Source organism: Monodelphis domestica, chromosome 1, assembly GCF_027887165.1.
Source record: "Monodelphis domestica isolate mMonDom1 chromosome 1, mMonDom1.pri, whole genome shotgun sequence".
In the NCBI taxonomy this organism is placed as follows: Eukaryota; Metazoa; Chordata; class Mammalia; order Didelphimorphia; family Didelphidae; genus Monodelphis; species Monodelphis domestica.
In genome coordinates, this window is record NC_077227.1 from 445220026 (window position 1) to 445239317 (window position 19292).

The following is a 19292-nucleotide window of genomic DNA, read 5'->3' on the forward strand; positions in this document are numbered from 1 at the left end:
AGTCCCGTCTGGCTGTGCCACAGGTAGAGAGACAAACAGAAGACAGACTGACAGACGACAGAGACAAGACGGCGAGACAGGGAGACAGGAGGGATTTCTGGGTGCCTACTGGTTTTGTGTTTGTGTGGATTGAGTCACTAATGGTTACAGTGGAAAGAGTCCCAGATCTGGAGGCAAAGGACCTGGGTTCAAATTTCTACAAAGCACATGCTGTTGACCTCAAGCACATGACTTAACCCTCCTGAGCCTCATTTTCCTTCTCTGTAAAATGAAGTTGGACTAGGTCGCCTCTAAGGTCCCCTCCTCCAGAGAACCTGTCATCCTAGATTTAGAGCCAGAGTACTTGGGTTTGGGGCTTGGAACGGCTAGTAAAAATCAACCTCTTAACTGCTTCTATGTACTAATATCACCTTCAACTTCTAAAATAAAGGCAGATCACCCTGATGGCACTGAACCCCTGTAAACAGGGGGGGGGGGGGCCAGGCCATCTGATCTCAAATCTCTCTAGCCTAGGAATCCTCAGAATGTGTGCGCACAATGGATATGTGTGTTTACAGGGACAGTGAATGCCCTTGTGTGCAAGGCTTTGTTTACTTGTATGCATGGATGTTCCTGTCTGAAGACTTTGCAGCACTAAGATATATAGCAGGACCACGTGTGTGTCTATATGTTAGCACATGGTTGGTGCTTACGTCTTCATTACTAGGTATGTGTCAGTGCATGGGGTCTCTGCATGGTCCCTGAGCACCCAGAATTCAACAGGAAGTGATATCAATCAACATAGTTACAACTTGGCCAAGATCACAACAGAGAGCAAGTAGCAAACTCAACATTTGAACCCAGGCCCTCTGACTCCAAATCAAGCATACTTTTCCAGGATGATATATCCCACCCAACTCTGTTTTTTCTCAGAGATATTATTATCCTTCACAGTCCTAATGCCTAATTTTCAAACTGAGAAAATCTCAGAGCCAGATAATGAGAATTTGCTTCCTTTAAACACCCATAAATTACATATTTAAATGAGGAAGTCAATGAAGAAACTTGTATTAAGTCCTTACTGTGTGCTGGCTCTAGGCTAAGCTCTGAGGATGCAGAGGTAAAAGTGAAATAGTCCCCACGTTCTCATGGGGGAAGATAGCAAACAAATAACTATATCCATGACATATAACCAGTCAGTTAGTCAAAGCAGCATTTATTAAGTCTTTACAAGGTGGCACTTACAATTTATTAAGCACTTACATGGCACATGCTATGTAATAGAGATAAAAAGAACATTTCTTAAGATAAAATAAAACAGTCCCTAATCTTAAGAAGCGGACAGCCTAAGGGAAGACATTTGCAGGCAAGGTGGGAGGTGGTGAGAGAATGGTGGAGACTGAGAGGAGGCTAGGACTGCAAAGATGGGGAGAGGGGCTGCTAGTCAGTTTGTCCTCAGGAATCTGTTTAGTTCTGGCCCATGGAAAGACAGCCAGTCTCTGCTAATTCTCTCCCTGGGCTGTCAAGGGCAGCACTTCCGCAAAAGGACCCAGATCCTGGGCCAGATCTGTAACAAGTCTGCAGAAAAGTGCGCTGTTTCTCAGGCAGTGTTATAATTGAATCCTAGAGGAAAAGGGGTGCCATTGGAACTCCCAAATGAGAGAGTGAATAAGACATTCCTGGGCTAGCAGGGCTTCACTAGAAGAAGGTCTCTATGACCACCACCAGCAGTAGTTTATAGGTATCCAGGAATTTACAAACATTATTACATGGATATGCGTGTCAGAGGCAGCTGGATGGCTCAGTGGATAGAGTGCTAAACCTGAGTCAGGAAGACTTCACTTCAAATCCAGCCTCAGACAATTCCTAGCTGTGTGACTCTAGGCAAGTCACTTAACCTCCGATTTCCTGACAAAAAGGATCCACTGAATCCACCAGAGAAGGAAATGGCAAACTACTCCAGAATATTCTTGCCAAGAAAAAAAACCCATGCACAGCTACAGTTCATGGTGTCTCAAAGAGTCAGACATGACTGAACCACTGAATAACAGCAACAGATATCATTTGTTCCTCTCAACAGCCCCATAATGTGAAAAGTGTATATGTATTATTTCTCCTATTTTAAAGGTTTGGAAACCAAGGTCCCAAAAAGGGAAATGACTTACCCAAGCTAACAACTCATAAATTAAGCTAGAAATTTGATGGATAGATCATCATATTTACTGTTGAAGGGGATCTAATACAAATCCCTCACTTTACAAATAAGAAAATTGAGGACAAGAGAGGTTAAATGATTTGCTCCAAGTCACATGGGAAATAAGTTAAGACTAGAACACAGGTTCCTTAGACTCCCAGTCTAAGGCTGTTTCCATTATGCCACTGTAAATTACGTCTGACTCTCAAGCTACTCCTCTCTTTATCATTCCATGGTCAATCAAGGCTAGAACAAGATAACAAGCTAGAGAATAACTATATATGGTGACCCAAAAGTCATCATTCAGTTTTAAACTCTCATAACTAATTAAACTCAAAATATTTAAGTTATTAAAGCTGTGATTTATGGGACACTGTGTTTCTAAATCTTTTATCCCATCATCCTAAATATAGATAGGATAAATATAGATATAAATATAGATGGCATATATATAGATAGCCTATATATTAATACACAGATATTATCACCTGGGTTCTCTTCATCTCCGTTTCTCTCCATCCCCCAAAAAATACACACGTGTGTACTCTCACATACATACGGGGCCCCTATAATTTTATAAATGTCAATATCTTCATTACCAATTGAACCAGAGAGCTCTGACCATTTGAAGAGTACATTTAAGGTTCGAGTCACCTCTTTCCTTTACCTAGTCCCCCACCAGAGAGGCCTTTTCCTAGAGAGAAATGCAGCTTCGTTCTCCAGCTTTTTAAGAATGGAGATGCTACTAGGACAATCTCCTTCTGGACAGAGGGAAATTAAATCGTCTCTAATTATCGTTCTCAGAGTGCCGTGTCCTCTTTCCTACAGATCCACGCTCTCCCTCCTCTGGCCCCTTGAGAGCTAGGGTTTTATTCCTATTTAAATTACAATTATAATAATTAGGCTGGAAAGGAAGTTGGAGCTCAGGGGCTGGGATGTGCCAGACGGCCCCCTGGAGGTATGATTTGGGACTAGCTCATTATGGTCAGTGCTAAACTTTTCCATTTAATCGAGTCACTCTGTTCTTGAGGTCAGGAAACCTAATGTCCTTAGACTCTATTTCCTACAAGGCTTAAGCCTACCCAGGGAGGTCTGGCAAAGGTAACTAAGTCCTAGTTTGATATTTCTGGGCAGTTGTGGCAAGTAATACATGATGGCCCAACCAGGCCAATGTGGTACATAGTTACTCCTTTGCTGTTCTCCCCTCAAAAATCAGTTTATGATCTAAAAATGCAGAGGGGAGACAGTGGAGAAGGTGTAGTGCAACAAGATCTGGCAAAGCCCTCCCTGCCCTGGTCTAGTGATCTTAGAAGCCTGGTAGGCATTGGTAGGTAGAAGGCCTGGAAGTTACTACTCATTCTTTAAGCCACACATACCAGTCTTGGGCATTGTCTGAGACCAAAACCACTCTCTTGTTATAGCAGTCCCTTATGAACTTTTTCCCTTTTGCCACACACTTTCAAATCTATTATCTTGTTAGATTGGCACAATATTTTCTATGAGGAAGACTGGAGAGGTAGCATAGCTTCTTTTAACAAAGGAGGAAACAGAAGCTCACAGAGATGAAATGACTAACTCAGGCTCACACATCTTATCAAATTCAAGTCTGGTTTCCTGACTTTAAATCAATTTTAGGGCTAAAGGGGCCCTTAGCAGATCATTGATTTCAATGTTCTCATTTTAGAGGTAAGGAAACTGAAATTCAGAGATCTTATCTTGCCCAAGGTCATACAGGGACCTATATGTTCTTGAATCAGAATTTGAACCTAGGTCCTCCAAATCCAGCCCTCTCAACCACAGTATACTGTACCCCACATAGAAAATATCACAGCTAGAAGGAACCTTAGAAACCATCTAATCTGACCTCATTTTGTGGATGAGGAAAAACCGAGGCCCAGGGCAAGGTTCTTTCAATATCCACTGTTGTGTCTCAGCCATACCCACCTCCAAAATATCCAGTTTTCAGTCTTGACCCTCCTCTCTAGCAGGCAAGGAGCCTTTGGTGCCTGTCCTCCCAGAACCCCTCCAAGGACGCCAGCATTCTCTCTCTCTTCCCAGAACTAGAAGAGATGTTCCCTCCAAGAAGAGACTGTAAGTTTCCGAATATGTAAATTGTGGAACATTCTCTGGCACATTCATTCAGTGACTTAATTGAGACATTTGCTTGGTGTGTCCTCAAAATCTAGGGCAGATACGGTGCTTGGAGTGTCTGTCAGCAGCTCCACTGACTCAGGCTCCATGCTGTGACTTCGGGGACTTAATGGGTTTTCGATGGAACTTGGTCCAGCAACAGGGAAGTCAGTTCACTCTAATAAGATAATATATATTTTAAATGACCCCTGTGAATTGCAATGATATTGGGTATTAAAATACCAAAAAGTAGGACAAAATAAAAACTCCCAACCACCATCCTTCCAGTAGCTACATGGAGAGAACAGAAATCTCGGTAGATTTCACCCACATTCTATTGCCTGGCAGAGCACAGGCCAATCCAGGTGAGTTTTGTACTTTTTTGTCATCCCTAGCATTTCCTCTGGGCTTCAGGAATGGAGCCTCTTTCCTCTAGCCAAAGGAGAAAAGAAAAGGCACCAAGAAAGGCACTAAGTTTTGTTTTTTTAATCTCCTCTGTTACTAATTCAATGTATGACCTTGGACAAGTCACTTATCTCTGTGACTGCTTCATTAGCCATCAAATGAGAGATAAGACCATCCTATATAACTCATAGCTATGTTCAGGTTTTGAGGATACATTTAGTAAACACTTATAAATAGCTTCTGTTTTAAAGCAAATTGTTAGACACAATTGGTTGACAAAAATCCTAAAACATAACGGGTCCTGATCTCAGATTCCCTTTCATCCAACCTCCTGTCTTACCAATGAAAAATCTGAGGACCAAAAGGCTAAGTGACTTTTCCAAGGTCGCATAGGTAATAAATAACAAGAGATGGGATTCAAACTCAGGTTGCACTAACACCAAATTCTTACAATCTGATAGGTCAAATAAAATAATGAATATAAATGCATACTATTTATGTGACCCTGGGCATGTAATTCCCCCTCTCCAGTGACTTAGTTTCCTTTTCTGTAAAATAAGAGGTTTAAACAAGAAGTTTTCTAAAGTTTCTTTCAACTCTATATGATATAAAATGTTTCAAAAAGTTTACAGTTCATTTCAACAAGGCTTTTTTAAGACTTTTTGTGTCCATGGAACTGTAGTAGCCAGTGAGGATGGCAAAAATGAAATAGCCCCTGCCCTCATGAAGCTTACTTCTCCCATGAGGATACAAAATGTATCCAAGTAAGTAAATACAAAGTAATATACATTTGCACAAAGTAAAACATAATAATTCCAAGAGAGAAGGATGGGGGAAGACTCCATGTAGGAGCTGGCACCTAAAATGTCCTGTTTTTGTTTTTGTTTTTCTAACCCTTATCTTCCATTTCAGAATCTATACTGTGTATTGGTTCTAAGGCAGAAGAGTGATAAGAGCTAGGCAATAGGGGTAAAGTGACTTGCCCAGGGTCACATAGGTAGGAAGTGTCTGAGGTCAGATTTGAGCCCAGGACCTCCCGTCTCTATGCCCGGCTCTCAAACCACTGGGCTATCCAGTTGTCTTCCTGAAATGTACTTTGAAGAAAGCTAGAGATCCTACATGCAAAGGGAAGGAAGGCTTACAGATGTTAGGGATTGCTATTGTTAAAGGAGCTACTTTGCCTGTCCTTGATCAGCACTTGGAACCTGTACTCTGGATTCTGAAAGAAAACTCCTTAGCTCTGCACTTCTGAGATGCATATTCACATTCATCCTATTCTGTGCTGAATTGCTAGTCACTGTCCCCTTGGCCCTTCCTGCCTATTCTTCATACTCAATGTGACCTCCAGTCCCTCTACCCCTCCATCATTCCCCAAATCATCAACTGCAGTGCCCTGGCTACACTCTCCTCTCTTCCAATCGACCCATTTGATAAATAAGGTCAACTCTACAATGCCCTCTATTGTAAATCCCTTTCCCCCCATTCTGATCACCAGTCATAATTTAGCAAATCCCAACTCTGGATTGCTCCTACCATCTTGCCCACTTTGTTTCTACTCAAAAGCTGCTGAATGAAGCTGGAAGAAGTCATAGAACCATGCTGGTCTGGTCCACTACAAATTTCTGTATCTAATCTCAACCAGGTCCTCACCGAAACAAAACAATCCTCCTCCTCTTCCCTAAATGATTCTCTATCCCACTCAAAACAGCAGTTACTTCAAACTTTCTCTTCTCTACTCAAGCATCCTGTGGTACCCCCTCCCAGGCATCCTCTGACCTGAAGACTGTGCCTCTTCATCAAAAAATGAGCACCTTTGCCAAGATCTCCTTCGTCTTCCCCTTTCATCCTCTGAAATCCTCCTCCCTTGCAGCATCTGATGAAGAGGTAGCCCTTCTCCTCACCAAGGCCAACCTTTCTACCTATAATATACCCTTGATGCCATGCTCTCCCATCTCCTTTAGCAGATTTCCCTCACCATTATCCCTACTCATTCTCTCTCCATTCAATCTCATCTACCTACTGGCTTCTTCACTGCTACTTACAATATGCTCATGCAAATGTCCCATGAATTCCCCTTGCTTAAAAAAAAAAACCATCACCCAATCCAGATATTTTTGCTAGTTATCATCCTATATAAGAACCAATCTTTCTTTCTCAGCTAAACTCCTTCCTCTCCTCACTGTCTTCTCAGTCCTCTGTAATTTAGATGGCAACCTTATCATTCAACAGAAACTTCTCCCTCTAAAATTAGCAATGTTCTCAGAACTGTAAAATCTAATGGCCTTTTCTTGATCTTCAAAGCCTTATTGACCCCTGTGCTGCCCTTCACCCTGTTGATCTCTCTCCCTCTGGATACTCGTCAGTATTTTTGCAACATTGGCTCCCCTCCTGTGTGAACACTTCTCAGTTCCATTTCTTGGAGCTTTATTCATATCACACAAACTAACTGTTGGTGCCCCCCATTCTCTGTCCTAAACCCCGTACCCTTTTGCCTCTGTACTATCTCATATGGTGATCTCCTCACATGCCATGGGTTCAGTTATCATCTCTCTGCAGATGATTCCCAGATCTATATACTTGACCTTAGACACTGTATTATCTGGTCCTTGACATGCTCCTGAACTGCAGTCCCACCTAACCTAATGACTATTGAACATTTAGAACAGGATGTCCTTAGAGGAACCTCAAATTCTATATCTTTTACCCCAAACCCACCCCTCTTTGGAACTTCCCTATTACTATCGAGAGTACCAGGATCCTCCCAGTCACCCAAGCTTAACTGGGTGTGTTACCAACTCTTTACTCTCACTAACTCCACATATCCAACCCATTGTCAAATCTTGTTAGTTCTACCTTTATATCTCTCATAATACCCCTTCTCTCCATCTCAGTGCCAGCCCTCATCGCCTCCATAACTCTTGCAATAGCCTTCTAGTTTATCTCCTTGCCTCAAGTCCCTCTTCATTCCAAGCCATACTCCACAAAACTGTCATAGGAGTCATCCTAAAGATTAGGAATGAGAACTGATGCAAAGTGAAGTGAGCAGAACTAGAAGAATATTGTATACAGTGAGTGAACTGCTTGATGATCAACTATGAACTGCTCAGGGACAGCTAGGTAGATCAATGGATTGAGAACCAGGAATAGAAATGGGAGGTCCTGGGTTCAAATCTGTCCTCAGACACTTCCCAGCTGTGTGACCCTGGGCAAGTCACTTAACCCCCATTGCCTAACCCTCACCACTCTTCTGCCTTGGAACCAATACACAGTATTGATTCTAAGGTGGAAGATAAGGATAAAAAAAAAGGAAGAAAGGCTTAGCTGCTCTGATCAATGCCATAATCCAAGACAATTCCAAAGGACTTATGACGAAAAATGCTATCCACCTCCAGAGAAAGAACTGATGAACTCAGAATGCATGTTGAAGTGTACTTTCTTACTTTATTTTTCTTGCCATTCCCAACCCCACAACATGGATAATATGGAATTTATATGTTTAATATAATGCTTGCCTTCTCAAAAGGTGAGGGAGAAGCTAAAAAGAAGAGAATTTTGAGCTCATTTTTTAAATAGATGTTTAAAAGTATTAAAAAAAAAGATTTTGTATTGGCCACGATACCCCCCACTACCCAATAACTCTAGGAGCTGCCTATCACCTCTATGATCCAATGTAAAATACTGGGGTAGGAAGAATTTGAAGCATTTTACCACCTGGTCCCTTCCTCTCCTAGAATTCATACACACCTCCCTAGACTCCTTATATGCTATACAGTCAAGGCTACTTGCTTATCCTTGAACATGATGCTTCATCTCTCACCTCCATGCTTTTGCATTGGCTGTGTCATCCCCCCGTCCACCACCACCCTCTATCCCCCCTATTCCTGGCATGCAATCCCTTCTCACCTCCATCTCTTAGAATTCCTGAATTTTTTCAAGATTCACCCCAAAAGTCATCTTTTACAGGAGGTCTTCCCTAGCCCCCTGACTGCTAGAGCCTTCCACTCTAAGGTTACTTTTTATGTTCTCTATATGTAGCTTCTCAATACCTATTTATATAAACATTTCCCCCTTTAGGGTATAAGCAAGAATTGGGATGATTTTTCCCTTTCTTTGTGTCCCTAATTCTTAGTACCGTGCCTGGCACATAGTAAGTGCTGGACTGACTTGATTTATTGATTATTGGGAAAAGGACCAATGAGGGACTTAGAGACTTCCTGGCCCCCTGCAGCATAGAGGAAGATGCCCTAGACTGAGCCTCCTCACAGTCTCCATCTGCTTTCCCTCTCCAAGATGACACATAGAGCCCTGAAGTGGCCCAGTGGTAGCAGGGTATTATTTGTGAAGCTATGTTTCTGTGGTCCCTCATGTGCTTCTTTGGACCAAACCACCCATTGTCCCCCTTTCACTATCAAGGTGAGACAACTGAAGGAATTGAACTCTGTTCTCTGAAAGGCAATCACTGGTTATTTGGCTCCCCTGCCTCATCGTTAGATTAAGTTTAGCCTCTGGTTCTTGGGAGGGAAATAATAGGAATCACCAACAGGAAACAAGGCAGGATCAAAGAATCAGTTCTCTGTGTCCCTAACTACAGGAAAGGTAGGCCCTGCAGAACAAAATTGTGGTGTTCTACATTAATGACAACAATCCTAAATCTGGAATCAGGCATTTTTGCTATTTAATACTTATCTGACCTTGGATAAGGCACTTCAGCTCAATCGCCTCATCTGAAAATTAAAGAATGGCAATAGATAATCTTTAAGGTCCTCTCCAGTTCTAAATCCTATGATTTTCAGGTTTTCTACTGTTATCCTCAAATTTCCTATTCACATGTTGACTTCAGTTCTGTTACATTTGAGCCCTTGGGTAATTTCTTCATTCTGCAGCTCTCATGTGTGGTCATCCCATGCCACCACCTAAGCCCAAGAGAATTCCAGGTCAATCCTACCCTATTTCCAGCAACAGACTCCTGAGCGTAGCCTAGCAGAGTGCAGCTAAACTTTTCCTTTCATTCTCTTGTCAGGCCCATTAGAGAACTATTTGTAGGTTAGTGACTTTCCTGCTGTTGCAGAGATTTCTAGTTTTAATTTAATGCAGTTGTGAACTTGGCATCAATTTTCTGTTCCACAGAATGAGAACATCTGGGAAAAGAACAAAAGTTGGGGGGGGTTATCAATCTACTCCCCTGAACTTGCCAGCCAGTATAATCACTTGACAATGACACCAAGCCCAAAATCTTTGAAGTACAACATTGCCTCAGAGCAGTCTTTGGTTTCCTTACGAAGACATGTGGCACAGTGAAATGAGCATTAGACTAAGAGTAAAAAGACCCAGGTTCAAACCCAGAGTCTGACACTTGTGGGCTCTTAAAACAATTGCTTCTCTGAGTCTCAGTTTTCTCATCTGAAAAACAAGAATACTTCTTGCTCCATGTGGTTATGAGGTCATTATGTGTCCTCAGCATCACTGAGATCACGTATGCAAAAAGTGCTCTATAAATGCTACCCATTAACACATTGAAATCAGATGGTCAGGGTCCATATCCCAGCTCTGCTGATTACTTAGCTATGAGAACATGAGACTTAACCTCTCTGGACCTCAGTTTGCTCCTCTTGTAAAATGAGATAGTTGGGGTGCTCTCTGAGGACCCTTCTGGCTCTAATTCTGTGAACTCATGAAATCTGTGGAAGTGAACTTAGAATTCATCTAATGCAATCATTTTTCAAAAAAGCAAACAGATGCCCAGGGAGGCAAAGGGTCTTGCCCAACATCCCACAGGTAGGAAGAGTCAGGATTTGAACCAGATCCTATTTTCCAAATCCATTTTCCAAATCCATTACTCTTTCCATTACACTGATCTCTTAGAGACCAGCAAGCTTAAAATCATGGATCTTCAAAATAGCAAAGTATTATTGTTATTATTAATGATTCTTTGGGAGTCCAAGTTACAAAACCTCTGTGGGTCTTGGTTTCTCCATCTAGCAGTACTTAATGAAAGATTCATGATCATGTAGTGGAAGAAACTTCTAGCTATTAAGTACCTAGAGGACCTACCTCAAGACTGGTTGTCTTCCTCCTTGTTATGTCAGATCAGTGCCTTGTACATAGCAGCTTAATACATATTTTCCATTGAAAAAATAACCTAAACTGGAAGCCAGGAGGATCTATGGATATGAAGAAGAGGAAGAACAGGTCTGAGCACTGGCAAAATTATGAAATGAGTGAAGTTTTTCTTTGGTCCTCCCCATCTTCCATTTCAAGGCCAGCAGGCTCTCGGTATCTTTTACCCAGAGTCAAGTGCTCAGACACCCTACTGTCCCCCAGCAACACAATATCCTGCCATAATTTGCCTTCTCTGAGCAGTTCCCAAGCTCTATTCTCCTTGCTCAGAAACAGGACTGTTATATTCATCTCACTCCATTATCGGATCTAAACAAACTGCCCCTATGAGAAATGATCTGAGAAATTAATGCAGTGCAAAGTGTTAATAGCCTTAAGGAAACCACTATATACCTTTGTTTGAAAGCTGTTCTGATTGTTTATATTTGGTTTTAAGATATTCTGAGGAAAAGGCCCTGGCCCCCTTAGGATTTAAAGGCTGGTTTTTATTGGCAGAAAGGCTACAAAACCTTCCATGCCAAACAAAGAAGGAATTCACTGCTAATGGAATATTGAATACTGATCAAGGAGGAGGAAGAAAACTGAGCAGCAGAGGAGGAAAGGTTTAAAGGATCTCAGAGTTGGCAGGTCCTGGTTAGAGGCCATCCAATCCCAACTGTACCTTAGCATCATTCTCTCCCATCACATTTCTGCTAGCAGTCATATGGCCTCTGCTTGAGAGCGCCAGTGACAAGGCAGCTTGTTTTATCATCGGACAACACCTAGCAGACTATCTGGCACATAATAGAAAATATCTGATTGGATGAGGGTGATACAGTGGAAAGAGTACAGGAAAATTAGGAAGCTTTGAACTCAGAACTTGGTTGTACTGATTCTATCTAGAGACTGAGCCAAGCTAAGAACCTAATCCCCCTCCCATCCCAAGAGACTAAGGTGGTATAAGGGGGATTACCTTTGCCAGATGTTGGGAAAAATATTTGAAGATTTGTTGCCATAGCTTTGAAGTAAATATTCCTTCCTAAAAGCTAATCTGACTGTTAAGTAGATAAATGAAACTGGGATACTTGGGCCACACAAATGGTGAGGACTTGAGCCAGTGATAGAGACTAGAGACCCACCCCTCTTCAGCCTCCTTAAGGGTACTAGAGAACCCTAAGGGAAGGGTAGACTATTCACAGACCTGGCATTCAGCCAACAGGGGCCAGGGTCATTGATCTGAGATTACAGACTAGTGCAGGAGATAATACAGCCTAATTTTGCATTAACCCTAACAAACCCTAATTTTTTCCTAGAAATATTTTTTCACAATCCATCATGATGCATCTACTCACTGTCCCCACTCCTACAGATAACACTGAGCTTTGGGGAGAAAATGTTCCTCAGAGAAGAGACTGATTAAATGACCTTCACCACCAGGATGTCCTGTCCCAAAGGATAAATAGTGAGGAGGTTTAAAGTCAGTTTCAACTTTCTCTCTATCCAGGTTGCTGTCCCAAAAGTGACCTCACAATTCCCTCTCATGTTAGTCTACCTGGCCATGAAGGCCCCACACAGTAGGCAAGAGGGATTGTTAGCTGATTCTCCAAAATGTCAGGTATGGCACCATGGTCTTCCCGCTCTCCTAACCCTCACACCACTGGAGAAAGACCTAACATTTCATCCTGGTCAGGAAAAGAAAAAAAAAGAGCAAGTGTCACTCATGGAAATGCAATAGAAGGTTCAAAGAAGGTGTTACACTGGGAGCCTACAATAGAGAAGACAGGATGGAGGGCATCCAAGGAAAGGAAACAATCAGATTCAACAAACTTCGTGGAGAGGTTAGAAGGGAAGCATGGGAAGTCCGTGGCTGTCGCTCACAAGAAAGAGAACCACCAAGTATGCAAATAGGACACATAGAGGGGAAGCCTCTTAGAGGGCTTGCATTCTAAAAGTTATGAGATTGGGACTCCCTTTCACTTAGAACACTCTCTGACTTACATGTGGTGTATATGGGATAGACCCGAACACAGGGCTCCTTGGCCTTGAATGGCCATATGCCTATGAAATTTGATCTTTCTATGAAGGCTGCTGCCTCCTTGCCCATTCACAAAACTCCCGTGGAAAAAGGCCTTACAGTTCAACCCCCTGATTTTATAATTGGAGAAAGCAAGGTCCAGAGAGGCAAATGACTTGTTGGAAGTCACAGAGTAAGTTTGTTCCAGGGCAAAGATTAAATCCAGACCTTGGACCCACACTTACATCATCTTATCACTGCACAAAGCTGCCTTATTCCATATTCCATATTGCAGATCAGTGAAGTGTGTTTGTACCTCTGGCTATTGTTTCTTCACTCCTTTCCCTCCCATGAGCACCCTCTCCTCTTTTTAGACAAGCAAACAGTACTCTCTTGCTACCAGACCTGTGAGAGAGGAAGGTCTCTGTTGAACTCTTTCACAAAAACTTAGTGACTTGATGGTATCATGAGGTTGGGAGTGGAAGGTGGTAAGGGAAAAAAGGAAAAATGTCATTTATTTAAATTTCATTTTAAAAGAGAGCTATTCTTGGGCTCAAAGAATTTATTGTGAAGAGGATGCTTGCAAGCATCAGCTAGAGATATGTTGGGGTAGAGAAGCCTCTTTACCATCTCTCAACTCATATTGAAAGCATGGCAGAATGAAAAAAGCATTGGTCTAATTAGGGTCAAGTAACTCAAATTGGACTGTCTTGATTCTATTATGTCCTAACTGTGGACTATGAACAAATCACCTGCTTTCTGTAAGTCTTAGTTTCCTAATCTTTAATATGGGAATTGAGATAGATAGTACCTACCTCTCAAGGCAATTAGGAGGATACCTTCAAAGACCATAGAGTGAAATGGAATTATGAACTCTTATTATTTGTCCTCTTTCTCCTTACATTCTGTCTTAAAATCAATACTGTGTATTGGTTCCAAAACAGAAGAGAGTGGTAAGGGCTAGGCAATTAAGATTACGTGACTTGCCCAGGGTCACAGCTAGGAAAATTCTGAGGCTAGTTTTGAACCCAGGATCTCCCATCTCTAGGCCTGGTTCTCAATCCACCGAGTCACCTAGCCTCCCTTATACTGTTTTCAATCCAGCCAATCCTAATAATCAAGTACTTTTTCCTGTCTTATGTTTATGTTTTCCTAGCAAATCACCTCCTGGTATATTATTCAGGAAGGTTTTTCAAACTGAACAAAATTGGTATTTTCTGTAACTGATCACTGGAGCATCAAAGAAATTCAAATGGGCCCAATAAGATTGAAAAGGCCATAGTCACAGAGGTTCAGAATAACTAGAAGCTTAGTTGTCAGTCTTGCACTGTAGCTACCCATTAGCCAAGACTTCACAACCTTCCAGGCTTACGGAGACTGATAGTTCAAAAGGCAGTCTATCCTTCACATCAATGGAGTTAAAGTTTGGTTTTCAACCTTGGTGATCTGACTACATTCACAGAATCTCTAGATACCCACTCAAATGTTATTTTACATTGTCTAGGTCAGAGGCAGCACTTAAACCCAGCTCTTCCTGATTTTTCTATTCATCTCATTCTACACCATCCAGGTTCAACTTCAGCCACTGCTACATATAAGCTACTTGAAGCCTGGGTAAATCACTGCTTCTTGGAGCCCCAGACAAACTCATTCAACTATATTTATTTTTTAAACCCTTACCTTCAGTTTTAGTGTGATCCTAAAACAGAAGAGTAAAGGGCTGGGCTATAGGAGTTAAGTGACTTGCCCAGGATCACAGAGCTAGGACCCAGACTATATGTTGCAAAACAACAGATGGATGGATGGAGTGAAACAGACACTTCAAAGTATCCCCTGTTACAAATTGAATAGCCTGAGGTAGCCACTGAGAGTCAGTCAAGTTAGATTGGTCCACTCACTAAGGTGGGCATCAAAAAATCAAAGGTATTTTGGGTCATGTCATTCTTTTGGTTGATTCTTCCTGGGTGTCAAGGACTCAGGGAGCAGAAGGAATTGAGTTGCTGCCACATAGAAAACAGTTTTTTTTTTTTTCTGGGTTACTCAAACTCAACATCTCCTATCTTTCTGTCCATGCTCTTCTCATTAATCCACATTAAACTCCCCCCCCCACTCCCTTTCTGAGGGGTACAGATGGGCGATTCTCTCAGTGGACTCAGTTCTTCCATGGGCAAATTTCACAAGGGAAGGCAACGGCTCAATGTCCCCTTTGATAAAGGAGAATGTTTGCTCCTGCTCTGTAGTGAAATGGAATTCCCTCACTAAGTTTCCTATACTAATAAAATCATAAATCTGATACAAAAAAAAAAAAAAACTTAAGCTCCTACACTTAGAAGCTCAAGGAGCCTCAGAGGCCACCCATTCCAACCCTGTCATTTGACAGATAAGGAAACTAAGATGCAGAGAAGTCTCAAGGTGCTAAAAATAGGAGAACCAGAATTGAAAGCCAGGTCCTCTCACTCTAAATCAGGATTCTTTCCATTATACCATTGCATCACCAGTCAAATTTATATGTTGCATCATTGCAGCAGAATACAAATTCCTGGAGGGCCGGGTCTGTATAATTTTTCTCTGTGTACTGCCAGTACCTTGTACACATTAAACTTTTAAGAAAATGCTTATTGAATTGGCTTGAATTGGGCTGCTTCCAAGCCTTATGACTGCCCCTACTGTGTTCTCTCTTTCCCTTAGCTCACTAAAACCAAACAGTCACTGGAAAATCTGAAACACCTTCAAGACCACAAGATAGATCAAGAAGAAAAAAAGCTCAGAAAATTATTACTGAAGCCCTCAGCAGATGACGAAGTGGAAAATTTGACCTTTGTCCCGGTAATTCAGTTCCTTCTGCTTCCCGATTCCTAGGCACTAGCCAGAGAGAGCAAACCAAGAGAAACACATGGTCAGTTCTATACCACTGGCTTCTTGGAGCCCGCCTCAGTGAAAGACTAAATGCTCCAACTTGACTCTTTATTGGCTCTCAGTGGCTACCTCAAGCTATTTGATATGTAACAGTGTGCATTTATTTAGAAATGTCTACTTTATTCCATCTATCTCTCCATTTATTTTGCCCTTTTCCTTCTGATATCACAGATACCCTTGTCTAACTTCCCTTCTTATCCCCCAGATCCTCCCATCCTCTCCCCCAAGACGACCATCAGCAGGTAGAATTTCATTCCTGATACCATCTCACACAAGTATGCCACAGCTCATTTCTCAAAGCACTTCGACACTTTATTTCCCAGCATCCCTTATAAGGTATCCTGTTATAAACCCCATTTGGCAGGTGAGTGTCAAGGCCTACAGAGGGAGAATGATTCATTCAAAGAGTGATTCATTTAAAGTTATTCAGCTAATAATAGTGACTCAAATCCATTATCTCCTATCTCTCAGCTTATGCTCTTTCCACTAATCCACATTCAAACCCTACTCCTACCTGGATGGGCAGTACTCTCAAGTGATTCAGTTCTTCCCTTGGCAAACTTCAGAAGGGAAGACAGAGGCCCAACATCCTCTTTGTTAAAAAAGGATGCTCTCTTCTGCCCTACACACCTTGTATGTTTATCATAGATGGTTCAGACAAGATTCTGACTGTAAAAGGGTTTACAAATAGTTTCTTCTTCAAGAGAGGGAAGGGCCCAAGTTCCCTGGGTTTGTAAAACTGAAAAGGATTAAAAACCATCCCACTTTCCTGGTTCCAGTGGAGACATCTCTTGTTCTGAACCCCTCTGGTATTTCCTGGAACCCCTGTGAACTTGTCTTCCTAAGATCATAACTTTGAAATTAAAGGAACAACCAAGGGCATCCTGCTTAGCTTTACTTTTGAATAGGGGCAAAGTATGATCCTTCTGGGGCATCTCTGCCCCCTGACCAGAGTCATGATTCCATTTTCTTTTGTACTCAGTCCTTCCTAAAGAATGCCCTGAGACAAATCAAAAGATCCTCAGATGATTTTTCAACATATAGAGATCCTGATCTTCCAAGGACCTACAGCAACTACCTCAACACTTTGAAGGAGGCAAACAGAAGGTTAATGTCTGGTAAGTGTGAATAATGTTCTTGCCTTTTTCCACAAACTTGTAGGGAAGCTCTTCCTATTTCCTAAAGAATGCCAACAGTTTCCCTGAGTCTTGCCTCTATCTGTGGATTTCCTTGATCTGAAGAAGTGAGGGTTCAAGTACTCTGCTCCCCTTTAGCTCTACTGCCTATAAGCTGCCCACCTTATCCTCTGTGCACTGGGCTGCTGGGAAGAGGGGCAGAGGATGTGAAAAATGTCATCAGGCATGGTGGAGGGTGCAGCTCTGACTGAGTCCCTCTGCCTTTCTAGTAACAAACTTAGGAGGGAGGGGTGATGTGCATGCCCACAGAGCGTAGATAGTAGCCTACATCATTTGGATGATAAGAGATTAGAAGAAAAACGATCACCTTTGGTGGATGTCAAAGTTCTCAGTTGAGAGTATGAGCAGAGGGTTTGAAGAGAATTGAAAAGTTTTGAAAGGGCTGCTCTGGTGAGTGGGATAGAATTAATTAAGCATGAGTAAAAAGGATTGCCTTGCAACAGGGAGAGCCCAGTTAAAGTGGTACAACAAATTTTTAGTTAATCTAGTCAGTATGGTTTGCTGATTTTTTTTAGCTTCATTCATTCTTTAGTATCTCATGTGTAGGAGCAAAGGCAACAGATGAAGAAAGTCACCTAAGATTTTCCATTCAGAAAGGCAAGATACAGCAAGGAATTCATAAGGATGGTATAAAGTTGGACTGGTTTCTCAAGGGGTCAAGATGAGGAAAAGAAGAGCATGTAGCTAGTGCAGAAATGATCGACTGAGAAAGAACTGAGGGTTCTAGGGATTGGAGGTCATGGTGAGGATGAAAGATTAATGATTGCAAGGCAGAGGGAAAGTGTGATGACAATAGACCAGTGATGGTGAACCGATGGCACTTACCTCTCTCTACTCCAATCCATCCTACCCCTCCCAGGTGCTCTTTGTTCCAGTGATACTGGACTCCTTGCTATTCTTTGAACAAGATACTCAATTTCCAGAATTAGGGCGTTTCCACTTGATCTCTCCTATTCCTGGAATACTCTCATCTTTATCTCCTGACTTCCCTGAGTTCCTTCAAGTCTCAACTAAAATTCTACCTTCAACAAGAAGTATTTCCCATTTCTCCTTAATTCTAGTGCCTTCTCTCATTTTTTTCCAATTAATCTTGTATATAGCTTCTTTGAATGAAGTGATTTTCATGTGGTCTCCCCCATTAGACTAGGAACTCTTTGAGATTATTTGTCTTTCTTTTTATCCTGAGGATTTAGCATAGAGCTTAGCACATAGAAGACACCTAACAAATGTTTATTGGCTGTTTGATATACCATCTATACATTCATTCCTCAATTGATGGACTCTCAATTTGTTTCCTTTTGGACTACTATAAATATTTTTGTGACTTGTGGGACCTTTCTGTCTTTGACCTTCTTGGGGTATCAGGGTCAATCACTCTGTTTGAAAGAAATAAAAACCAGGGGTCAGAGAAGAAAAGCTAGGATCAAACAGTGAGTTTAGTAACTGAACCAGATCCAAACTCAAGTCAGATACCAAGATTCCTTCTACTATAGTAAAGTAAATTTTATCTCATGTTAGCATTCTCTCTATATATTAACTCTACGAGCTCCAACCTTGTCTAGAAAAATAAAACTGATAGACATTGTTGTTGTGAAGAGATGGTGATAAAGACAGAGGCCAGGGAATATAGCACTTGAGTCCTGAGGACTCATTATGGTCTGGGTCAAGAACTTGTTAACAGTCAGGAAGCTTTGCCCATCCATCAAAAGGTTGAGTTCTTGGAGATGGCAACTCACTTCTCTTTTTTTAAGTTTCAAGTTCCTTATCTGTCTGGGATTTGGTAATCTCCAAGATCTCTTCTAGCTCCAGAGCCTATGAACCTATGCTCCTTAGGGTCACTAGCCAAAATTACAAGAAATCCAGAAACTGGAAAGCCCATGTTAAGTTACAGTGAGATGAGGCACCAAAGAAGAATGGAATAAAAATAATATAAAAACTGACTGACGAAGGAGCCAACATGCCTGTGTTCTAACTTCGGTTCTTCCTCTTAACTTAGTGTAGGAGACCCTTCAAGTAACTTCATTTTCTGGACTTCAGTTTCCTCATCTATCAAATTAATGCATGTATCCCTTCCACATCACTTTTACTTCCCCCATCACAGTTTCAATAAATTATTAGTTGGCATAAGAAATTAAATGAGAATTTGGAGAGGGTTTTGCTGAAGCTGCAGATGACACACCCGAGGCTCAGCAAATGACACAAGAAAAGTTTAGAAACTCAGAAATGCATAAAATATATGCATAGTATTATATAACATCAACATATTTTATTTTTAATACCATAAATATATGTGATTTATTTTTTAAAGTTAAAATAATTAAAAAGTTAAAGTTTGTAAAAAGAATGCAAAAGCCAAAAACTT

The 19292-nt window shown here is 41.6% G+C and overlaps 1 protein-coding gene and 1 long non-coding RNA gene across 4 annotated transcripts in view; one reads left to right on the forward strand and one right to left on the reverse strand.

The window, feature by feature from the left end:
* Positions 1–19292, reverse strand: part of LOC103097115 (uncharacterized) — a 25338-nt gene continuing 6046 nt past the window's right edge. Inside the window, exons 2-3 of the long non-coding RNA XR_001626107.2 lie at positions 10760–10869; positions 1–4481 (exon numbers count right to left, since the gene is read on the reverse strand). This is a non-coding gene — a long non-coding RNA (uncharacterized LOC103097115). The remainder of the gene's footprint in view (positions 4482–10759; positions 10870–19292) is intronic.
* Positions 12369–19292, forward strand: part of C1H16orf78 (chromosome 1 C16orf78 homolog) — a 19486-nt gene continuing 12562 nt past the window's right edge. Inside the window, exons 1-4 of one of the 3 annotated variants that reach the window (XM_007474832.3) lie at positions 12369–12700; positions 15507–15644; positions 15940–16098; positions 16717–16852. In XM_007474832.3, coding sequence (XP_007474894.2) covers positions 12413–12700; positions 15507–15644; positions 15940–16098; positions 16717–16852 — 721 coding nt within the window. In that variant the 5' untranslated portion in view covers positions 12369–12412. The remainder of the gene's footprint in view (positions 12701–15506; positions 15645–15939; positions 16099–16716; positions 16853–19292) is intronic. The other 2 variants (XM_007474834.3, XM_007474833.3) reach the window with 2 other exon arrangements.